Consider the following 21,029-nt stretch of genomic DNA (forward strand, 5'->3'; position numbering starts at 1 on the left):
AGTATCGATGAAACTGTCCGCTCTTTGTTTGTCTAAACGCTGTGGGTCAGCTGTTGACGTCAGGGTTTGGTCGTTCTTTAGGGCGATACGTTACTAAAAATGACGCCACAGATAGTCGTCCACTCTATGCGCTGTGATGATTTCTATTTTTCTCTTGTCTTCTATGTGAGCACACAGTGGGTCCATTTGTTTGTTAAGGCAATTGATGACTTCAAAGGACAGGAATAGACATGAGTTGTGACACACATTGGAAATTCACTCAGACAGGCTCTGTGTGGGCGTCCATGTTGCTGCCCTTTGATCCAACAGTAAATCACAAATGGTTTTTGTAATGGTAGAAACTTCATGTGGGAATTCTTTCTTTTTTTTTTTCTTTTTCTTTTTGAATATAACAAGACGGCGTCTCTTCTGCCTTTTCTTTAACATGCTACCCAAAAAAAAAAAAAAAAAAAGGGAAATCCACAACAAATAAATATATCAGATAAATGGAATTTTTAAGCAAAGAAATAAGTTTGAAAAGTCTGATCCACGCTCTCCTCTTTTGTTCACTCTCCTTTTGTTTCAGCAGGCATGCGGTGATGTATGTTAACTTCAGATAAAATATTATAAACAAATATATACACTTGGTAATATAGCTGTCTAAAACCATTCTTTCAATAAATGTAAAGTTACTGTAAACATGCACTCTTTTACCACTGAGTTCTCTTGGCGCCCAGGCTCCATTAGGGACAGCTACAAATAAAGGATTATGATATGCTGTATTTTTCGTCTTCCGACATCCCACAATGTTGTTGTGGTATTAAGTCTGTGCCAGCTGTGTGAAATGGCATTGCGCTGGCGCGAAATGAGAGTGACCTGTAACTTTCGGTAACCTGAACTCCATCCCAGCTGATTTTTCATGCCGTCTGGAGGAACCCAAAATCAAACTGGACGTCCCGTCTGTTTACATGGGGCCTGGGTGCGAGAGCAATGATTCAGTGTGTTTTAAAGGGAATCAGGGCGCGAGAGGCGTCAAAGCCCGGCCCTGCAGTGGAGCTCAGTTCATACCATCAGAACATCTCACCAGTCTCACTCTGCCCCGCACCATTAACACATATATATTTCATCAGGGTGCAAAACAGTTTTCCACAAATGTCTAACTCACATTGCATACAGTTTATCTGAATTCCAGCGTTAACACGTTGACGTTCTCTTTAAGTTTTGCCTCTTTTCAGTCGTCAGCCTGCATTAATCAGATTTCCTTTAATTTTCTTGAGTGTTAAATTTCATCCTTCACCTCAGGATCAGTGTGTTTGACAAAATAATGTCAACTCAAGGTCTATGAACTAACTTTATGTACTACTTTTTTCAGAGCTTGCAGCAAAAGCCCGACTGATACTGAACTTTCTTTGCCCGATAGTGATATTTTTTAGAATATACATAAAATACACATTTTTGATAAGAATCCCTTAAATGAGTTTTTTCAAGATATGCGAGATATGAGACCTGCTAGGGTTGAAAAACAAATTTAGTGGACTAACTATGTAATGGAGACAGTGGTTTTAGCCCTGCATGGCTCCTGGGGCGGCAGTTTCACCACTTTGGTCCAGACTGAAATATCTCAGCAAATACTGAAAGCCTCGCCATGATGTTGTATAGACATTCACGTCACCAGAGGATAAATCCTTCTGAATTTGGTGATCCCCTGACTTACCCTCTAGCGCCACCTTCACATTCAGATTTGTCCATTTTGAGTGAAATATCTCAGCCGCTATTGATTGGATTGCCATGAAGTTTTGCGCGGACATTCATGTTCCTCTCAGGATGAATCGCAATTGCATAAATATGTGATATTAACCTTTCATCCAGCGCCAAACAAATACCTACGAAACTAATGACGTTGCCCATCAGCCTCAGCTGTTCGTTGTGTTTGGTGCGAATTAGCAAACATCTGCATGGTAACAATTCTAAACTAAGATGGTTAGTTTAGATTTCTTGCTTCTTATCGACCGACATTCGCCCACACCGATTTTTCTGCGATGGGCTGACCGATTCATTCGCCTACCTCCGAAAAAACCTGAGCGCCAGCTTCATCTGCTGACGAGGATCGCGTGCCGCCGTCGAAAGCCTCGAAAACAGCTCGTAAGTGGGCCTTGAGTTCAGATTATTTTGTCTGGCCGCCGAAATCCGGATCCAACCTAATCCGAATGAGACACAGTGGAAAACTGCCTTCAGAGAGCGACTGCAGCAGCTCTGCACAGAGAGGAATACTGATCTGAACCCCCTCTAAGCTAAAGTTTCCACATTAACAACGATAACATATTAAAAACACATGTGTGTACAGTATATTTGAGCTACACCTACTTCCCAGAAATATACATATACTCTGCCTGCACATACTGTATAATATAATTTGCCATATTTGTGGGGATAGCAATATGGATACATTCTTTATAAAACACTGAGCTAAGCTCCCTGGTCAACGGTTTCTGAATGCAGCATCTCCCACCTCCTGTGATGAAAACACAATCCCTCCCATGTTGTCTGTTTCCTATATTACCATCTCATCTTTATTTGGTAGTCAAACAAATCCTGGATGCATTTCGGTCCGCCGCTACCGGGATTTGCACTCTGACAGCACGCTTGACATTGTGAGTCGATGTTTGACACGGTAATTAGGCGTAGGGTTTCACTGGGGGAGAGACAGACCCTCCCTGAAATAGAGGGATAAATTTAGTTCCCCTGTCAATGCTCTGGTAAATAAAAACCCCGGGGGGCGGGGGTCTGCTCTTGTACCCTTGATGGGATTTATTTCAATCTTTGACCGACCATAACTGTCCTATGGCGTAAATTGTGCAGGAGCTGTTGTTGAATCAGTCTGGATGGTAGTGTTTGAGTGCACCCACCACAGAGGACAAATTAGTTTCTTAGGAAAGCGCAGATGAACGACTAATGTCTCCAATCTCTACTTTCAATCTAGACCCTGGTCAATTTATATGGCGATAACTGTGCACAACTGGACAGGCACTTCCTCTGCCTGAAGTCTACAGCCAGATCATCTACAGAGTCCGTAAATATGGTTTAAAGGATTGTTGTTTTTTTTTAAATATTTGTAGGTCAGTGACGCCAAGGGGGCTAAAATCATCCCCGTATGTTTCCACCCATTCCGGGCCAATGCCAGCCCCACTGGCGTCAACCCATAAACAAAATAAGTCAATAATGGATGAGGCTTTTCCACTCCTCTCCTCGGCTGCACCGTGTTGTCAGTCTGTGGGGAAGGCCCTGGAGCGAGCACGCTTACAAGCAGCCGCTGTTTCATTATTCATACAGGTGTTTTAACCAGGAGGTGGATCTTACTCTATTTACTCACCGGCCTTGTAAGCAGCCACGATTACTGCCATTACTGCCGCTCTCCTTTAACCCTTTTCTCTTTCCCATTGTAGTGTGTTTGGAGATCTTTCTTCCTCTACTGGCTCATCACACAACCTGCTTTCTTTTACCCTCCACCCCCTCACTATCGCCTTCCTCATGTCATTCAAGGGGCCGCGAGGGGAGGGAATCCCAGCAGCCAAAGTTGGGTTTAGCAGGCAGTGCAGTACTGGTATATGGCTAATTTTTTGGGGCAGGGGTGGCTTGGACTGAGAGACTGGACTGCTGCAGGTGGCTGAGACTAAATCCATGACTGGGACCCGGAGATTTGGAGACAAGACTACAGGATGACGGTTACACAGGAATAGGTCAGTGCTGTATGCTGAGAGTCAGGTTCCTTTGGGGATGAACTGTCTTTTAGGCATCCTGACTTTAGGAATGTTCCACTTGTCGGATGGGATCCTGTAAATGAACTTCCCACTTTCAAGCTCTACCTTGGAACAGTGTACCAGTCGTCTGATGGAGCTGCCCGTACAGTGGGAGGCATGTTTGGGTGCATATATGTACTGTATATGTGTGTGTTTCTGTGTTTTTTTTTTTGTGTGTGCATGCATGGGTCCTAGTCGCGGCTCCGGTTGCGTTTCTTGAAGAAAAAGAATGGTGTCTTCTGAGGCGGGCCCAGTAAAATGGGGACCTGGTTCTTGTGTGTGATCCTGACCTGTGAGAATCAGACAGAGAAGGGCGCGGTAAAGGTGACAGGTTTGCACAGCATTCTCACAGTCTGGACAGTCATCACTTCCTGGCTTTTCACAACAGACTGTTATAAAATCAGTCACTGCGACACTGCGAATAACCCACATAGCACAACAAAAAGCTCCGTATCTTCCACCCCCACGAAGGTTTACTAGGACAAAAATGAAAGATAGTTGAAATGCTCTGAGGATGAATAGATAATGGTTGATTTCTCCCCTTTTATATGAAGAACATAGCCAGGCTGTGACATTTGATGGCAGGACGGTGTGGGAGGTTGAGGCTGGGGGTGTGCAGGGGAGGAAGATGAACAAAAGAGCAGGGAAATGAGCCAAGACAGGACAAAAGCTGAGTAGCACTCAGCTTGCTCAGGCCTACAGCTGACTTTATCAGCTGTCGAAGATAAGCAGCTCTCCACTGGCATCCAGGGAATGCTTAGAGGACCCTACAGCCCCATCCTGACTAACACAGTGACGCCTGGTGCGGTGTTTACAGGTGAACTGACCACATCCAAATGGCATCAGTTCTCCTCTTATACTAGCTCTGGCTCCATACCCACCAGGGCGGTGACATTACATCGTCCGAATAGCCAGTTTTTGTAGCCGGCGGTCTGTCAGCCAAGGCCCGTGCCTTTGCCTGTCTCCTGACTAGCAATGCACCAGACCCCTAACCTCCCAGATGGGAGACCCCGGTGGTGGGGTGGGATGAGCCTGACCGGGCTTGACAGCTACAGGCTCAGCCGTCGGGGGCTTTCCTGCAAGTTGCCCTCCGAGGTGTGTCTCCAGGCCTGGTTTCCCTGATGTGGGCAAGGTCACTCCTGTCTGACACCGCCTATCCTTACTGATCTTTAAATGGCTCTGTGTTTGGCCCCTGAACTAAGATTTGCCCCGGGGCAACCCACCAGGAGCTTTTGCCCCGAACAGCGCTGCCCCCAGGGGTTGCAGGGGCATGCAAAACCCTCCAGCAAGAAAAGGCTATGTTCAGCATTAGCACTGCGATGGCACAGCGGATGTGCTCTGGCAAAAAACCCCGGCAACTGCTGTGCCTGTAGTACCGTATGTTATGTGCCGTGCTGGTATTGATTCTAACTGTGCTTCCCAAAACTGAACCGAAACCTATGAACTTGGTTATACAACACCAAAAGTCTTAACATGCAGGGGCCTCAGGGGCAACAGTTATATTTTCAGCGCAGTGACTGTGATTTAAAATGCTACAGCGGTGGTGTTCGGTCTCACTGTGCAGGGGGGCTGCATCCAGGGCTCGCCGTCAATCTGCATGGGAAGCCGCCGGGACGTCCTGCGAACAGAGAGCAGAGGGATGAGCAGGAGAGGTGGGGGGAGGGCGGAGAGACAGAGAGAGGGGGAGAGGGAGGGAGGGAGGGAGGGAGGGGGAGAGAGCATGGGGTGGGGTTGGAGGTTGTGAAGGTCAGATCACACACACCTCAGAGGCACGAGAGGCCTGTTCACACTGTCCCAGGACAGGGTCAAACACTGCACCGTTTGTTCCCATGAGACCCGTTCCCAGACAGGCCCCCACTCTTTAAACTCACAGACCCACTGTATATATACACAAACGCACACACACACACACACACGCACAAGTACAGACACACACGTACATACACACAGTCAAAGTTGATTTAAGACTTTCATGCATGCCTCTCCGGCTACAGAAACACAGTATGGGAGAATGACTGTGATGAATGCTCTTTTAATTCTGGTCTAGGAAAATATTAGGGGCAGTTTGCTGAACGAGCGAGAGAACAACTTGTAAATGTCACTTCTTCGGTACAGTAACTGGCGCGGTGCGGATGTTAAATGGGCCGCGTCTTGCAAGAGCAACAAAAATATCTGGACTAAAACCACTTTCTTTGAATAAAAAAAAAAAAAGTGTCAAGCCTCGAAGAGGGGGCCACGGTGAACTTGGACGTCTTTGACAGAATCGTATGGAACCTGAATGCAGCATCTAACACCAGCCCTGCCTCCTAGAAATGATGTTTCTATACAACTTAACTGCAACTGGCGGAAAAAAAAACACGTCGTCTGTGAATATTTTACTGATACGTTCGGCACCGACCTATTTGCGACTTGCTAAATATGTAAATTTACAACGTTTCCCCATTGCGTTCATATGCGATTACATTTTGTACAGAACGTATCTGCTGTTGCAATTTAGCCACATATAGGCATCACTTTTAGGAGACAGGGTTGCAAATACGCTTAACGTATCCAATCCCTTCTATTTTACTACTGTGTCAATTTGGGTCCGTTTTCAACCAACAGTCACAGGTAAATAACAAAACCTCAGAGACTCCCTTAAGATCAGTTTTGAGTGGGGACCTAAACAATGTTCGCTTCATGTAACTACAACCTGAAATTGAGATGAGAAACGTAACACGTACGTGACTTTGCTTCTGGCCGTGGGCATTTTTTTTTTGAATGTCACACCTCGATCTATCTCTCCCCATGTTTCCTGTCTCTCTCTGCACTTCCTTTAAATGTGCCCCAAATCTGGGCACCTTCTAAATCAGAATTAAAATCTCTGCTGTTCCCCTGTGCCTCTGACTGATTGGTTTCTCTGCTGCACTTTTATTTCCTTGTTGCATTTGGGGCAACCTACAACTTTATCTTCATCTATTTGCGTTTTATTTTTCATTTATGTATTTTATTTCATTTTACCTTTGTTTTTTATATCTCCTTTTCTACGGTCTTGATTGATTTTGTTCTGGTTTTTATGGCTTTTAAGTGTCGTTCGAATACTTTCCTTTCCTATGTAAAGCACTTTGAATTTCCTCTGTGCAAGCTGCCTTGCCTTTCATTTTGGTGCAAAAATGCCCAAAAAAAAATCATCTAAAAAGAATTAAATAAAAAGAATTAATATTTAACAGCTACAGCTGATATTTGCAATAACATAAAAAGCTAAAAATGAGAAACTTTCTACCTGGATGTTATTACTATTTGGTAATAAAAAAGCAAGGCAATATAAGAAATTTGTTTGCCTCAGAGTTTATAGTGAATCCATGTATTATCGAATCAGAATCCATCAGAACCCCATAGACAGATCATTTCTCATCCCGTGAATTTGAGTCAGTCCTCTGCTCTGGCAGCTCACTTAGTAAAGCATGAAGTCGATATGTATAATTTAACAGGTACGTGTGTGTTATCGTTCGGATACTGCAGGGATTTTAGCCTCCAACGCACAAAAACACTCTAAAGGAATACATTTTTGATCATACATGTAAAGAATGGAGGTGGATTCAGTTTGTGCAGTTTCCAGTTGGTTCACCAGAAGGACGCTAATAGGAGGAGAGGGTGGTGACATGAGACAGATGAAGGGAAGGATGGAGAACAGAGATCATAAGGTGACGGGGGGGAAGGGAGGAGGACGGATTGAATGTGAGGAAAAGACGGAGGAGTCCGCTGAGAGGCAGGAGGTTCTTACCTGATGGTGACGCTGGCACACTGAGCCAGTCTGCGTCCTGCACTCTTCAGTCCAGTGTAGATCTGTCCCATCTCTATCGCCCCTTCCAGGCCAACCACCTCCAACAGCTGGTCACTGAAGTCTGGATGGGGAAGGTTACAGAGAGAGTGTGTTAGAGAGATAAAGAAACACAGAGAGATGTTATGGGTTCAGTTACAGGCCCTCTGCTTGAACCAAACCTAAAAATAGAGGTAAAAGAGAAGGTTTTTATTTTTTGCACTAATGATAATCAGCATGTGTCAAATATGGAAAACAAGATGCACCATGATATTAAAGTCATTTTTCACAGTTATTTGGTGATTGAACACATACTTGCTGTCCTCTAGAGAAGGAAAACTTTGGACTATGACCTTCTCGGGCATGTATTTGACTTTTGAGCTGCTCTTCACACTGCTACTTTTGTTGTGTGTACAACTGAGCACAACACTGTGAATACCTTCGAGAAGAGACTGTGCGAAAGTGTCAGCTTTTATCCCCATTTATATGATTCATTGCTTCTCAGCCCTCTCTATGATGGCTGACCCCCCCCAGACTCTGAGTGTGGCCAATCAGAACAGCTATAAACACTTTCATGCATTTTTAGGACTTTGAGGGATACAAAAATGACTTGCAAAAAGGATTTTTTTGGCTCCCTTGGGGGCAGTGGAAACACAACACTGACACATCATAAACTTTTAAGTTGATATGATGAACTTGTTGGCAGACAGTTGCTTCTTTACACATCCAGCAGTTATGGAGCAACATGATCATTTGTTTGGAGTCGTGTTTTGGGCCAACTGATGAATCTAACTCCAAGATTCCCTCTCTTTTAGCTCTGTTTTTGGTCTCCACCGGCTCCTGAGGAGAATCTCTGGCCCTTTAGCTGCTAAATGCTCCACCATGTTCCTCACTTCTTCTCTGACTCTCTCTGTCTGCGAAAATGTCCTCCCCTAAAAAAGAACCCTATAGGTCGTCCGTGCAAGCAGCTTATTATGAACCATGGTTACGTTTTATTGTTAGGCGAGCTCTTGCGGTGGCAGTAGTTATTACACGGGGGCAAAGGAGGAAGTCGGGTGACATTGTTCAAAGAGCGACCAAGTCCACATAGGGAGGAGGTTGACAAAACACAGGTCTTGGTCCTGTTGACACGGGAAACCGCTGTTTACTGCGGTGTTAACGGCGCGTTTATTATTGTAACCATGACGACAAAGCTCCTCTAACCTTAATGAGGAACTTATTTTAACCCAAACCACGATCTTTCCTTAAACCTAACCAAGTAGTTTTTTGCCTAAACCTGACCGAACCGCGACCGTTCCCTAAGCCTAACCGTGTGTTTATTATTGTAGCCATGACAACGAAGGTCCGGTACACCTGCCGCCATAGGGGGGCACCATGTCATGAGGGGCTCCTGTGGGTTGCCTCGGAGGGTGGGCACAAAGGACCTATATGGTGGTACTGGTTGTAGGACTTGTTGCTGGCTGCTGTTTGCTGCTGAGCAGGTAGCGCACAGCGGGTTTTTACGGCTGCTTCTCCGAAAAAGCTGCCTGCCGCCGCCGAAAACGACACTATGAGAGTAAACCGGAACAGTTCAGATAAACTGAAGCTGTCATAGAGAAACTGAAACTCACTATAAATCTCCATATAACCGAGAGGAGCTGCAGATTCAAGTGGTAATTCTAGGCTCACCACTGCGGGAGACACCTTTCACATTGCCACATTGTTTTCAAATTGTCATCTGATAGTGTGTTATTATAAAAAATATTGATTATAGTTGCCTTATGTGCGGGGCAGTAAAGCCAGCTCCCCCAGCAACAAGCCTCTTTACCCCAACAGACACAAGCCCTTAACATTCTCTAAGACTGTAGGGGTAAACTGTCATTTTGGGATACTGTATTTACCTGGTTTAGTCACCGCACACATGCACACACACTCTCACCTTAACATAGGAGTAGGAAATAAAAACAACAACAGCGGAGGCGAGGAGTTGTTCAGTGTAATTCTGAGACTGTGAAACCTTTTAACAGGCTGTGCTGCCTCGTTATCTTCTAATCTATGAATCTCCCGTCGTGTTGTCGCTCTGTTTGAAAAGCGTGAGGCCTAATAGTCAATATTTACAGACATGATCTTAAAGGTCGGCGATGATGTCATCTGACATTTCCTTTTCAATGCGCTTCGGCTCATAAGTAACCTAATACGATTGAGCAGTGATGTGTCTGTGGGGCCCCTGCAACTTCACGGGTTTTACCAATGCTTTGCGGAGTGGACTTATTGGAGAGAATTCTGAGAAATGTTTCGTCCTCGCCGTCAGTGTGATAATTTTTGAGGCGCCTTGGCAGAATCCAATCTCATACCCACTCATACAACCGTGTTGGTGGCAAACCCGTCTGCACACATTCACCGCGGCCGTGTACGGATCCCATCCTGCCCAAACGTGGTGACAGGGACCAAGCTGGATGAGTTGACCGGGCTGACAAAGACTTTTACTTTGATGGTTATCATTAGATTTTTTCTTCCCATTCTTTTATTCTTAGCTTAGTTTTGATTGCTTTAGTTTGTTTTATCTGTATTTTTTAATTACTAGAGCTTCTCATTATTCTTACTTTTCTCTTTATTCTGACTATTGGACGGTTTGGTCTGGCACCAGACACAAAAACAGACCCTGAATTGAGTCAAATCTGGGGTTGCAGAGGCTGCTCTGAATCCCATTCTCCACTGCTAATCATGCAGATTAGTGTGGAGCTCTGAGACTTGATTAACTTATTCAGGCAGGCAGGCTGGTGCCAGTTGAACACCTAAACATATTCCAGTCCTTTCTCATGCAGGCAAGAGGAGCTGGGTTTCCCCCTGCTTGGCTTTCTGTCTTCACTCAGCACTGAGTCACAGACATCTCAAAATGTCAAACGAAAACTGACAATGACTTGTCTGAAAGTTCCCGTCCATTAAATCTGCAACTCTCCAAACTGTGGATGGTTTCTCATGATTGCATGTTCCTAACGTTGATGCCGGACGAAAAAAAAAAAAGCCCAGAGAATCTAGATAAATATGAAATATAATAGAGTCTGCTGGGTTTGATGGCTGTAGCAGAGTTTTATTTCAGTGCAGCAGGAGAAAACAAAGTCAAATTTGTGAGAGGCACCCGGGGAGCCGGTGAAACCATTCCCCCGAGGGTCTCGATTCCCCATCCAGCCCAGACGAGCCACGACCGGCAGCGCTGCCTGTTGTGACTGGAGCTACGGGCTGCAGCTCTGTCTGTCTCGTACAGAGTAAACAATGTTACTAATTTCCCAACGCCGTCGGACCTCGCTGCCCCCGTTGGCTCGGTTTCAAGCCACAAACAGCAAACTGTTGTGTGTTTTTCGCTTTGATCTGGGGAGGAGGCCCCACGCAACACAAGGCTCGGGACAAGGCTGACTCGTGACTTTTCACGTTCAGGAGAATTTCAGAAGAAAGGTACAGTACCTTAGCAATGTGGCATAAGCACAGACACAGTTTAAATGAGTGTTTCTTGCTCCTTTGTGCGTTGTAACTGTTGGAAACACATTTTGTGTTGTTGCCCATCAAATTTTGAATTATTGAACGTTTAAAAAAAAAAAATCCTCTCCTGATTGATTTGGAAAATTAGGTGTTCCCTCTTCCTCAGTTATTCTCTCGCTAGGCAAAGCAGTTGGGTCGCCTCGGCTCTAGCAAATGGTGGACATGCAGCTTGTCATAAAGGCGTGAGTGCGGACCTGCATGTGTGACATTTGAAAAGCGCTGCCATTTTTGTTCCCCGGCTTCAAAGACGATCAAGGTTTATAAAGGGAATAACTTTGCTGCTGCTGAGTCACTGGCACTCTTTAATATTTCAGATGACAATTCAAAAGAAAATGTCAGAGCAGAGTGAGGAACAAAAATTTTCAAATCAATCAAAGGCTGCACTAACACAGTTTTGTTAGTCCCCTTAAGAATGAAATGCTCGGGGCACATGCATCAGCACAGAGGAGCTCGAGAGGGAAAGAAATAAAATGCGACTTACTCTGCACCTCATTACATGAAGATGTGCACGTTAATATAAAAAGGCGAAGAAAACTATTTTTCAAACGTTAAAAATTACAGCCTGATATTAGTGCGATGATGTAACATGTTTCATATCTGCAGAGGCAGATTACATTAAACAACTCTTCGGGCTTCCGGTTCATGTGTTACTCGGAAGTTTGTTGGAGTGAATTACATTGAAAAGCTCGGATGAAATGAAGTATCTGCAGTTGTGGTGCATGTATATAAAAACCCTTACTGCTGTATTTTACAACGGTGGCTCCCCCTTTTTGGCATTTCAAAGCAGCACATAACCATTTGATCCACAAGTAAGTTTTTAGTTGTAGACTTTAAACCTGCGATTACTGATTTATTTGGCCGCTTGGCGGCAACAGAAACAAGCCGTAAACATACAGCAGACTTGTTGGCAAACACCCGCTTATTAACACATCCGGCTCGGCAACATTAGACTTCTTCTTTAGAAGTAATGTTTCCGGCCGACCGATGAACATAAGTCCAATGCCAACTCTCCCTCTCGTTCTGCTTTTGGTCTCCACCAGCTCCTGAGAAAAATACGTGGCTCTCCTGCCCCTACATGCTCCAAATGTACCGTATGTTCACCAGCTGGTCGCCGGTAACTCTGTCCAGTGCACAGTGGGTTTATCGGGGGCCCGCTGGAGACAGAAACAACAGAACAACCGGGAGATAATTCTCTGTGGGTTTGTCACTGCAAGTCACCCCTTTCCCATCCAATTGTTCATATGGCAATATTGTTAAGTGCAGCTTTGACTGTATGTTTTACCAGATATAAAAATCTAAATGCTGTTTCAGAGCTTTCTCCACACTGCCAAGGATAAAACTCGACGCTGGATCACTCATTCATTTAGATCCCGCAAATTCCAATTTCCACTGAGTCCGCACAACACTGGAATCGGCCTATCAAATGCAGTTTTTATTTGTGGGATTAAGTTCCCACCGGGCTGCTATTATCCCCAGATTACCAGAAAAAATACTCAGGACAAGATCTCAGTGTCCTAAATGGCAGCTACAGTCCCGATCACATGCGCATTATCCCGCGGCAGATACAGAAATGATGCCTCTCATACTGCATGCTGCTGCACAGGCACAGACACGTATTCGCCATATGCATCTCTCTGTCTCTGCAGAGCTTCCCGGGAAATAATCATAATAGGATTGGGCATCCATTAAGAAAAAAAGTGGACAGTTGGAGACGTGAGGATCAAGGGGAGGAGGGCGTGGTGGTGGTGGTGGTGGTGGTGCCAGTGACACAATGGATACACATGACAGATGGGGATTAAAATGAAGGCTGGACGTAAGGATGGATGCTGCAGTTGACACCTGGGAGTGTGTGAGTCTGTGGCCTGGTGCTGCTGGGTTTGAACGAGGAAGAGGTAAATATTTCCAGTGAGTGTTAACATGTCCTATTTTAGGATTTTAAAGCAGTACTATTCATATGTGCCTTTCCTGTAATATCAAATACATAAATCCTCCACCCTCGCACACCCACCCATACACCTCTACTTCCTCCGAACACCAAAAATGGGCATCCCGTCCTGCCCGCGTCCCGGCGTGAGAGCCCGATGGCAGCGTAGCCCACTGTGCTGGTTCTCACCTCACTGATGATTCCCGCCTCATCAGATCTCTGCGCCTCTGACTCTCAGGCAAACCGGCGCTGTTACTTCTCAGTGAGGTAGAGCTAAGAATAGACTAGAACAGCCTCTTACATAACGCAGCCACGGTGCATTCTGGGACGGGATGGCACTGGTTTGCCAAGCTGCACTATTTTCTCTGCTGGTTCTCTTCTCAGGCAACTCACTCATTATTTTGAACCACATCACGTTTCATATAGTGACTCGTGAGAATCTGTCTCAATACATTATTCCATTTCTGATATTTAAATATTCAGAATCTTTATCAAATACAAGACATATACATTCTGTGTTCTTATTAATTTACTTGTATCCTCTTAATTATGTCTCTTTTTATTCGATCACTCCTGTGTTTTCACTGAATCAAATCATCTCATCATTTCATCTCTCACTTTGTTCAGTGTTTGTTGTTTTTAAAAGTGCTCCATAAATTAACTGACTTCATTAAAACACGGTTTATTTACGATTACATCTCCATATAGTTAGATGTAAGAAACAAAAACTAGAAAGAGGAAGATGAACATATTGATCAAAGGACAAAGCTGGGGATATTCTATATTTTTGTTCCTGTCAACAGATCCCATGAAAAGACCAAAAACCAACAGTATGTTTGTCTGTTCAGTAATTTCTGACTTCTCTGCCCTGTCTGCAGCTCTCAGCCTCAAGCCCTCTGGTTCCTGCTGAAGACATACGTGTTCATGTACCGGTCACAAATACGTCGTCAAAATTTTTCCGCAACGATGAGAAGAATAATCTGCCGCTGCTTTGATAACTGATCAATCTTTAAAGCAATTTCTCATGCAAAAATGGCTTAAATGCTGTTTTCAACCTCTCAGATATGGAGATTTCTTGCTTCCCTCTGTTTGATATAATAAACTGAGGTTTTGGACAGTTGGTCAGACAAAACAAGACATTTAAAGATGTCATCTTGGACTGGGATCGACGTTATTTACCATTGTTATTATTATATTTAACAGACTCAGTGATTAATCATCAGCAGAGTAAGTGATAATGAAAATAATCGTTAGTTGCAGCCCCATATAAGACGTTTCCCACATCATCAGATATTCTTTTTGGATGGGGAGAGTGTTGCATTATGGTATGTTTGTAGCCTATATGTTTCTAGGCTAGAGAGTTTCTTTAAGTCCGTTTATAGTAGGTCTTTTAGGAGTTAGTCGGACTTAAAAGTGTTTAGGAAGTCCAGTTAAACCTACAAGAATTTCTGGCGGGTCCTGTAACAGGTTTTGCTGCCACAGGGGAAATAAATTCCTTACAAGTGAAAGCAAGTCGAGCGCGTCTCCCGGCGTCTTCATGACAGAGACAGATGATTCGGACTGGGGACTGAATCTTCTGTCAAGTAGCCCAGAATTACTGGCGTCACTGAATGTCACGATGGGGAGCTCAAAAAGCCTATTAGGAAAAATTATTCTGACTGCTTCAGGAGCCTGACAAGGGAGTGTGATTATGTGACAGGCGCACATAAACGCCAAGTTAATACTTAAATGGCAACATTTCATGTTGCACTTTAAAAAGAGACAAGGCTTCAAGCATGAGGACTCTCTTCTCCTTGGACTCATAATATCTCTGGGAAACTCCCCCGACAGGACTGGGCTGAAAGTCTGTTCTATCTTCACAAAAGCACTTTTTCAAAAACATCGCCAGGGTCGCCACATATCCAGGGTAATAACGGTAACTTCCTACGGGCGCTGGGCACGGTGCTTTTTTAAAACACGTCATTCAGACAGCAGGAAACAGTGACTTTGTTGGAGAATATTTCCGACCCCAGATGAATTCGCTTTCGGGGCTCTAGTGAGCATTTACCGCGCCGCGACACACCAGTCGTCGCAGTGAGGAATCGCGTCGCACGACGACAGCAGCAACAACTATGGAGCTCTATGGCACAGCGGAATGAGCCACAATACTCGATAGCAGGATGACAATAGCTGAACTACTAAAAGCTTAAAACATCAACAGCTTTATCCTTTATGATTTAAATTCAGCGAGGAGTTATTTATAACAAGACTTCAATTAGAAATTGAAAGATGAATTATAAATGCCCCCGAGGAATAGCTGCAGCTTTCATTGTGCATCGGCTCGAGGTGTCGTGCTATAATTATAAACAGGCATACTTGTGTATCCTTCCTCCGCCCACTTGCCCTCCCCTCCCTACCCACCCAACCGGCCTGTTATTGTCTCAGGGTGGCCAGAGTCATGGCAGATGGTCAAGAGGAACTGCGGCTCACCTCGCCAGCCCCGACGGAGGTAAAGGTACGGGGGAGAGCACTTGGCCATTCGACAAAGAACACTATGTTAGCATGATGCAGTACAAAAATACACCGCGCGCACCATGTCGCTGAAATTCTTGCATGGACCGCAAGCACCCAGATGGTGAATTTTTTTTTTTTTTTTTTGTCCAGAAACAAATCGTCATGAGGACTTTCCAGATGGGAGAAAACAATCATGGGAAAAAACACATCATCGTCCTGTTTAGTTTTCAAAGAAGCTTACATAAATTTCTCATGCCATCTTTTCCATTCCCATCCTCTTTGAAAGTAACTGGCCTCTTTAAGAGCTGCCATTTATTAACTCTGAGTAAATGTATCACTGGAGGGTCATCCACTCTCCCACCATCCACTGAGAGCGACTCGGCAGCTTCATACAAGAACTATTTGCAGCCACTCAGACCAGTGGGGGTGATTCAAAGTAATTATAGTCCGCTGCCGCTGTTGTGTGAGAAGAAAACAATATGCAGACTGTGGATGTGATCGAGCCCAAAATAGCCTCCTTCACTCGTGTGTCACGGCTTGACTGATGTCGGGGAGGGTGGACAGGGAGGTTTTGTGGGCCTCGGGAGGGCAGGGAAGGAAGAGTGAGAGAGGGCAAGGTGAGGGGAGGGGGAGGAAGCTGGGGGTGTGATGGGTGGAAGAGGAGAGGGAGGAGAAGGTGGACTGAGCGTCAGACGAGCGGGGAAAGAAAACAAATGAGTCACGAAGGGGAGACAGAACCTACCTGAAAAAGCAGCGCCAGCGTTCTGCCAGTGTTGCGCGAGGTTATCTGAAACTCAATTACTCATTAAAAATGGGTTTACGCTACTTTACTAATGACCCTTCAGCACGAGTAAAAGGCGTGCAAGCGCAATCCAAGGTACTTTCCTACGACTCCAGTAGAAATGGAAAAGAAGTTACCGTGGTTTAGTGAGCTGACTATTTACTGGGCATCCACAGCTAAAGTAGCTTAGCCCCTGTGACCGATGATTTGATTCCTTTTTTTCAGGAACAAGTAGCGGAAGGGATTCCGATTCGCGAATCTCTAACTAACGCGTTCAATCTAACCCCCGAAACAAGCGTTGTTGGGGTTGGCCTGTTTGCTGTCTTTTCAGGGGTTAGACGAAGGAAGGCTGATATCTTTCTCGTCTCCGGCCCCGGGACGTGTTTGCATGGCACAGGGGGCTGGAGCCGTGGAGAGGTGGCTGGCCAATGCCAAAAGAGGAGGTATATAAACCTTCCAGCCAATCCAGAGTTGGCTGTTTACATGTTGCATGTTCTTACCGGGCTAGCTAGCCGCCGGTTTCGCTACGTTCAGAACAGCGCTGTAGCTAACGATTACGGTTATAATTTCCCACGGATCAAGGTGACGCCTTGAAATGTCTTGTTTTGACCGGTCAAAAACCCAAAGATATTCAGTTTACTATCGTGTCACCAAATAAATAAATAAATAAATAAAATCCTAACATTTGAGAGGAAAAAAAACATCAAATATTTGACTGTTTTTCTCTGAAATAAAAGACTAAAACGATTAAGGAGTGATCAAAATAGCTGCTGATTAATCTCATGTTCGACTAATCAAGTAACGATTAATCGTTGCTGTTTTTTATATTTAATATTGACATTTAACTTTCTTTCTTGCCTAGCTTAACTGAGCCTTCACACAGTGTCGCCTAGTTTTTAGTATCCTTTTATTTGTGCGCCTGATGTTTTACTGTCCCGTCTGAAACTTGTGATGCTGCCTTCACGGGCAGGACTCCCCTGACAAAGAGGTTGCTAGAAGGTTGGAATTTCGAGATTTCGGCTAGGTGTTTCCGGGTTATCCGTCACTGCCAAAGTACTGCGCACTCAAGATCCTCCCAACGTCAGCTGACCAAGTCACAATGCCCCCTTACTCCGACGTCCCAGTCCCCAGGAGTGCTGCGTGGTCACATCCGCTTTATTTCTGTGCATCCTTTCCTGCTACATCCACCGCAGGAAGTTGAGGAAATCTGATCCAGGAGCAGGGAGGAAATAAACAGGGGCGGGGAGAGATGGCGCAGAGATAAAAGTCGGGGAGGAGCAGGGTGATGGGATGGGCAGACACCGGGGCCTTCGCACGTGAATCCTGTTCCCGTCAGCTGCTCTTGCCCTCGCTGTGATTTCCTCTGAACCTTTGCAGTGTTATCTGTCTTCACCCAGCTGACAGCGCTGGACTTGTGGCTCCGCTTCATTTCAGACGGGTTGACTATTTCTCCCCACCGCCGCTCAATCGGAACACCTCAAGCTTTAATGTGCACTCTAAGATTTTTCCTTGTCCCATTTACTGAGTGTAATTACCACCATGGAGTCAGAGCAGCAGGCACGCCGGACGACTTAGGGACACAGGGAGGCACATTTCAGGACGCAGTCTGTGTCTGATGTTAGGAGTTTCTCCCCTCACCTGATATGTAAATCAGGTGACTGCTTCCCAGCTAACTGTCTCCTCGCCAATTAACAAAATGCTCAAAAACGATAGAGAGAGTAATGATACAAATAAACTTCACTGCTTTCCTTCTTAATAAAGAATATGTTGCCCAATGGCTCTTGGATGATTTCGGGGGGGCTAACATAAGCCAGTAATTTCACTTGGTCCCTATTTTATTGTTGTGACTCGTGTTGCTCGGTATTAAAGCGGGCGTCGACCTTCTCCCAGCAGGGTGGTGGCGAGAACGGCTTCTTCTGACTATCTCACCTGAGCCCATTTGAACCTGACTTGCCTCAGTTCTTTTCCCTCTTTACTTGACCTGAGGCTGAATTTTTTAAAAGGTGCGTTCAGGTGACTTTTTTTTTTATTAATTGTTTGTTTTGGGGGGTGTTTAATGCCTTCATCAGACAGAGACGGTAGAGAGATGGCGGGGAGTGAAAGGGGAGAGATTGGGAGTGGACATGAGCCGGGGACCTCATGGCTCTGTCGCCTTAACCCCCGACCCACCGGGGGAATTTTAAAGGTTTCCATAATTGCACGATTCGCTCTGGGCAGTGTGAACTCTGTCAAAAAAACCAGAGGAAAATATTTCGTCTTGAGCCAAAAAAAATTCCATTAATCTTAAAGGTTTATAATTGTAATCCATGAACGTACAGGGTCAAAAAGATAACTGCTAAAATTAATGCATCTGTCTGCAGCCATGTCTCCTACTGTGGGCGCAGCTGGTATATAATCAGAAAACTGATCTTGAATGAAAAATACTGTACATTAGTAAACACTTCTACCTGCTTACAACTACATTATGTAAGCAGATATAATTAAAACATTTAATAAGCCATTTATCTAATGTTTATATAGTGCTTATAAATGCTAAATAGGTGGATTTAAAGTGAAGAGATACCGAAAAGAAAGTGACGTGGAGTGAAATAAGAAAAAGAACTTTGAGTTTCGTGGTAAGTTTTGAGATCCAACAGAGTCTGGGACACACACACACACACACACACACACACACACACACAACTGGTGTGTGAAGGTTGTTGTGAAGGTTTGTTGTGATTGAACATGGACTGCAACACTCGGGCATTTAATTTTAAAAAGGCAAAAAAATTCGCTTTGTCATTCAGTCTCACAGAGGATTAGCAAGAGCTGTTGTTTAAACCAGGCGTAAGATGCAATGTTTAAATTTCAATGACTCAAGTGATTCTATTACGGTTATAAGTCACTATCGACTGTCGCCGTGTGTCTGTCTCAGTTGTCGTTTCTGTCCATGCAGAACGAAAGCCAGAGCAGAAACACAGTGACTCAGAGGACTGGAGTTTCAGCGCTGAGGTCACAAGTGCCTTGGGCTTCTTTCACTCTCTCTGGGTAACCCTGGCTGATTGCATTATCTGCAGCAAATGGATTTAAAAGCTTGAGTTTATTGTGCCAGAGAAAGCAACTGCCATAAACAATTAGTCGTATGATAAACATGCAGGCACGCATTCACACAGACGGAGGCACGCTTCTACACACACACACACACACACACACACACACACATGCACGGAGGCACGGAGGAACAGGGGCACATAAATGCATACCTATCACTGTTTCTCCCTGAAACTAGAGCACTCGTCTCCGAGTCCTGTTACCAAATAGCGTTAGCAGGAGAAGCTAATTTAATGAGAGTTCAGTCCTGAGGGACAACTCCGGAAAACAAAGATTCCATCACACACAGTCAAACATGCATAATGTGAACGCGGCCACACAAAAAACATTTGCATGCATGCATGCGCGCGTGTGAAAAGTGTTAAAAACATCTGGCTCAACGTGTCTTTTCGTCTTAACGTCGAGGGATGAGTAATGTGGGAAAAACAATATTGCAATAATAGATAGTAGGATGAGATGCCGGGTGAATATGAGATAATAATCATCTGTGATGTGACTCTCTGTAACTGTTATTTGAACACCATCAAATATAAATCCCTGCATGTTGCAACTTGTCCAAAACAAGTGCAATGTTGTGAGTAAACTTACGCAAAACATCTGCAACTGTTGTTGCCACTGTGTCAGAGAAGTGATGATTCAACTGCGGGGTTTGTAGGCTGTGGTGTAGTTGTGTCGGACTGGATTGAATCGTATTTTTGCTCCTGCGAAGATATCAGTTACACAGTTATTCGTTTTTCGATTCATCAGTTTTAAATCAAGGTTTATAAAAACGTGGAAAATACCACCGAAACATAAACACCCACATGGACCAAATGCTTGTTTTGTCCAAACATCAGTCCGAGACCGTGTGTTTATCATCGTCACCATGACAACGAAGGTCGTCCAACCTCAAGGAAGGACTCGTTTTAACCCCGAACCTAAGCAAACCATGAGCGCTCCACGACCTCAACCGCGTGTTTATTGGTGTTACCGTGACGACAAAGGTCAGGGGCGTCTGCTGCTGGTACCCAAGCCGCCTATATGGTCTTTTAGGTTGGAGGACCTGTTGAGAAGCAAACACGTCACTTTGGGGCTTTTGCTGGAACGACTGACGCCGTTTCACACGACCGCTAGATGTCGCTTGGCAATAAAATGTAACAATGGGTCACTGTAAGCTGCTCACACAAACGGGTGGTTTTTATGGCGGGAAAGTCTCGGACGAGGCTCCGTTTATGAAGAGGTACAGTCCTTCAACAGCGAACACACATAAAACGGAAAGTGTCTGATCTGAGGAGTTCCTCCTCCTCCTCCTCCTCCTGTGCCTTCCTCGTCTCCTGTCTTTTGCTCTCTCCCCCCTCCGGTCTGCGCTTGAGTACAGCCCTGAGATCTCCATGGAAACAAGGTTTAGTTCAGTCAGCAGAGATGTAGAGACAAAGTGAAGCGAAAGAGACAGAAGAGGGGTGAGTCGGGTGAACAGCCGATACCAGTGCCCCTCCTTCACCTTGCTGACGCCAGGCTCGAAGTGGCGCCCGGTGTCCACCAGCCATCCAGCCACGGGCCCATCAGTCTGGCCCATCAAGAGTCGCTCTCATGGCGTCTGTCCATAAAGCCTTTGAAAAATCTGTCTCCCGGTGTTTCATGGCCCCATCTTGATGCTTCCACTGGTGAGTG

General features: G+C 45.1%; 1 protein-coding gene across 2 annotated transcripts in view; it reads right to left on the reverse strand.

Moving 5' to 3' along the window:
- Positions 1–490: 490 nt before the first annotated feature.
- Positions 491–21,029, reverse strand: part of LOC120801074 (diacylglycerol kinase beta) — a 92,412-nt gene continuing 71,873 nt past the window's right edge. For both annotated transcript variants that reach the window (XM_040147596.1, XM_040147597.1), the window contains 3 exons: positions 7,540–7,660; positions 5,334–5,394; positions 491–4,066 (listed from right to left, as the gene is read on the reverse strand). In XM_040147596.1, coding sequence (XP_040003530.1) covers positions 3,968–4,066; positions 5,334–5,394; positions 7,540–7,660 — 281 coding nt within the window. In that variant the 3' untranslated portion in view covers positions 491–3,967. The remainder of the gene's footprint in view (positions 4,067–5,333; positions 5,395–7,539; positions 7,661–21,029) is intronic.

Source organism: Xiphias gladius, chromosome 16 (genome assembly GCF_016859285.1).
Source record: "Xiphias gladius isolate SHS-SW01 ecotype Sanya breed wild chromosome 16, ASM1685928v1, whole genome shotgun sequence".
Lineage (NCBI taxonomy): Eukaryota > Metazoa > Chordata > Actinopteri > Istiophoriformes > Xiphiidae > Xiphias > Xiphias gladius.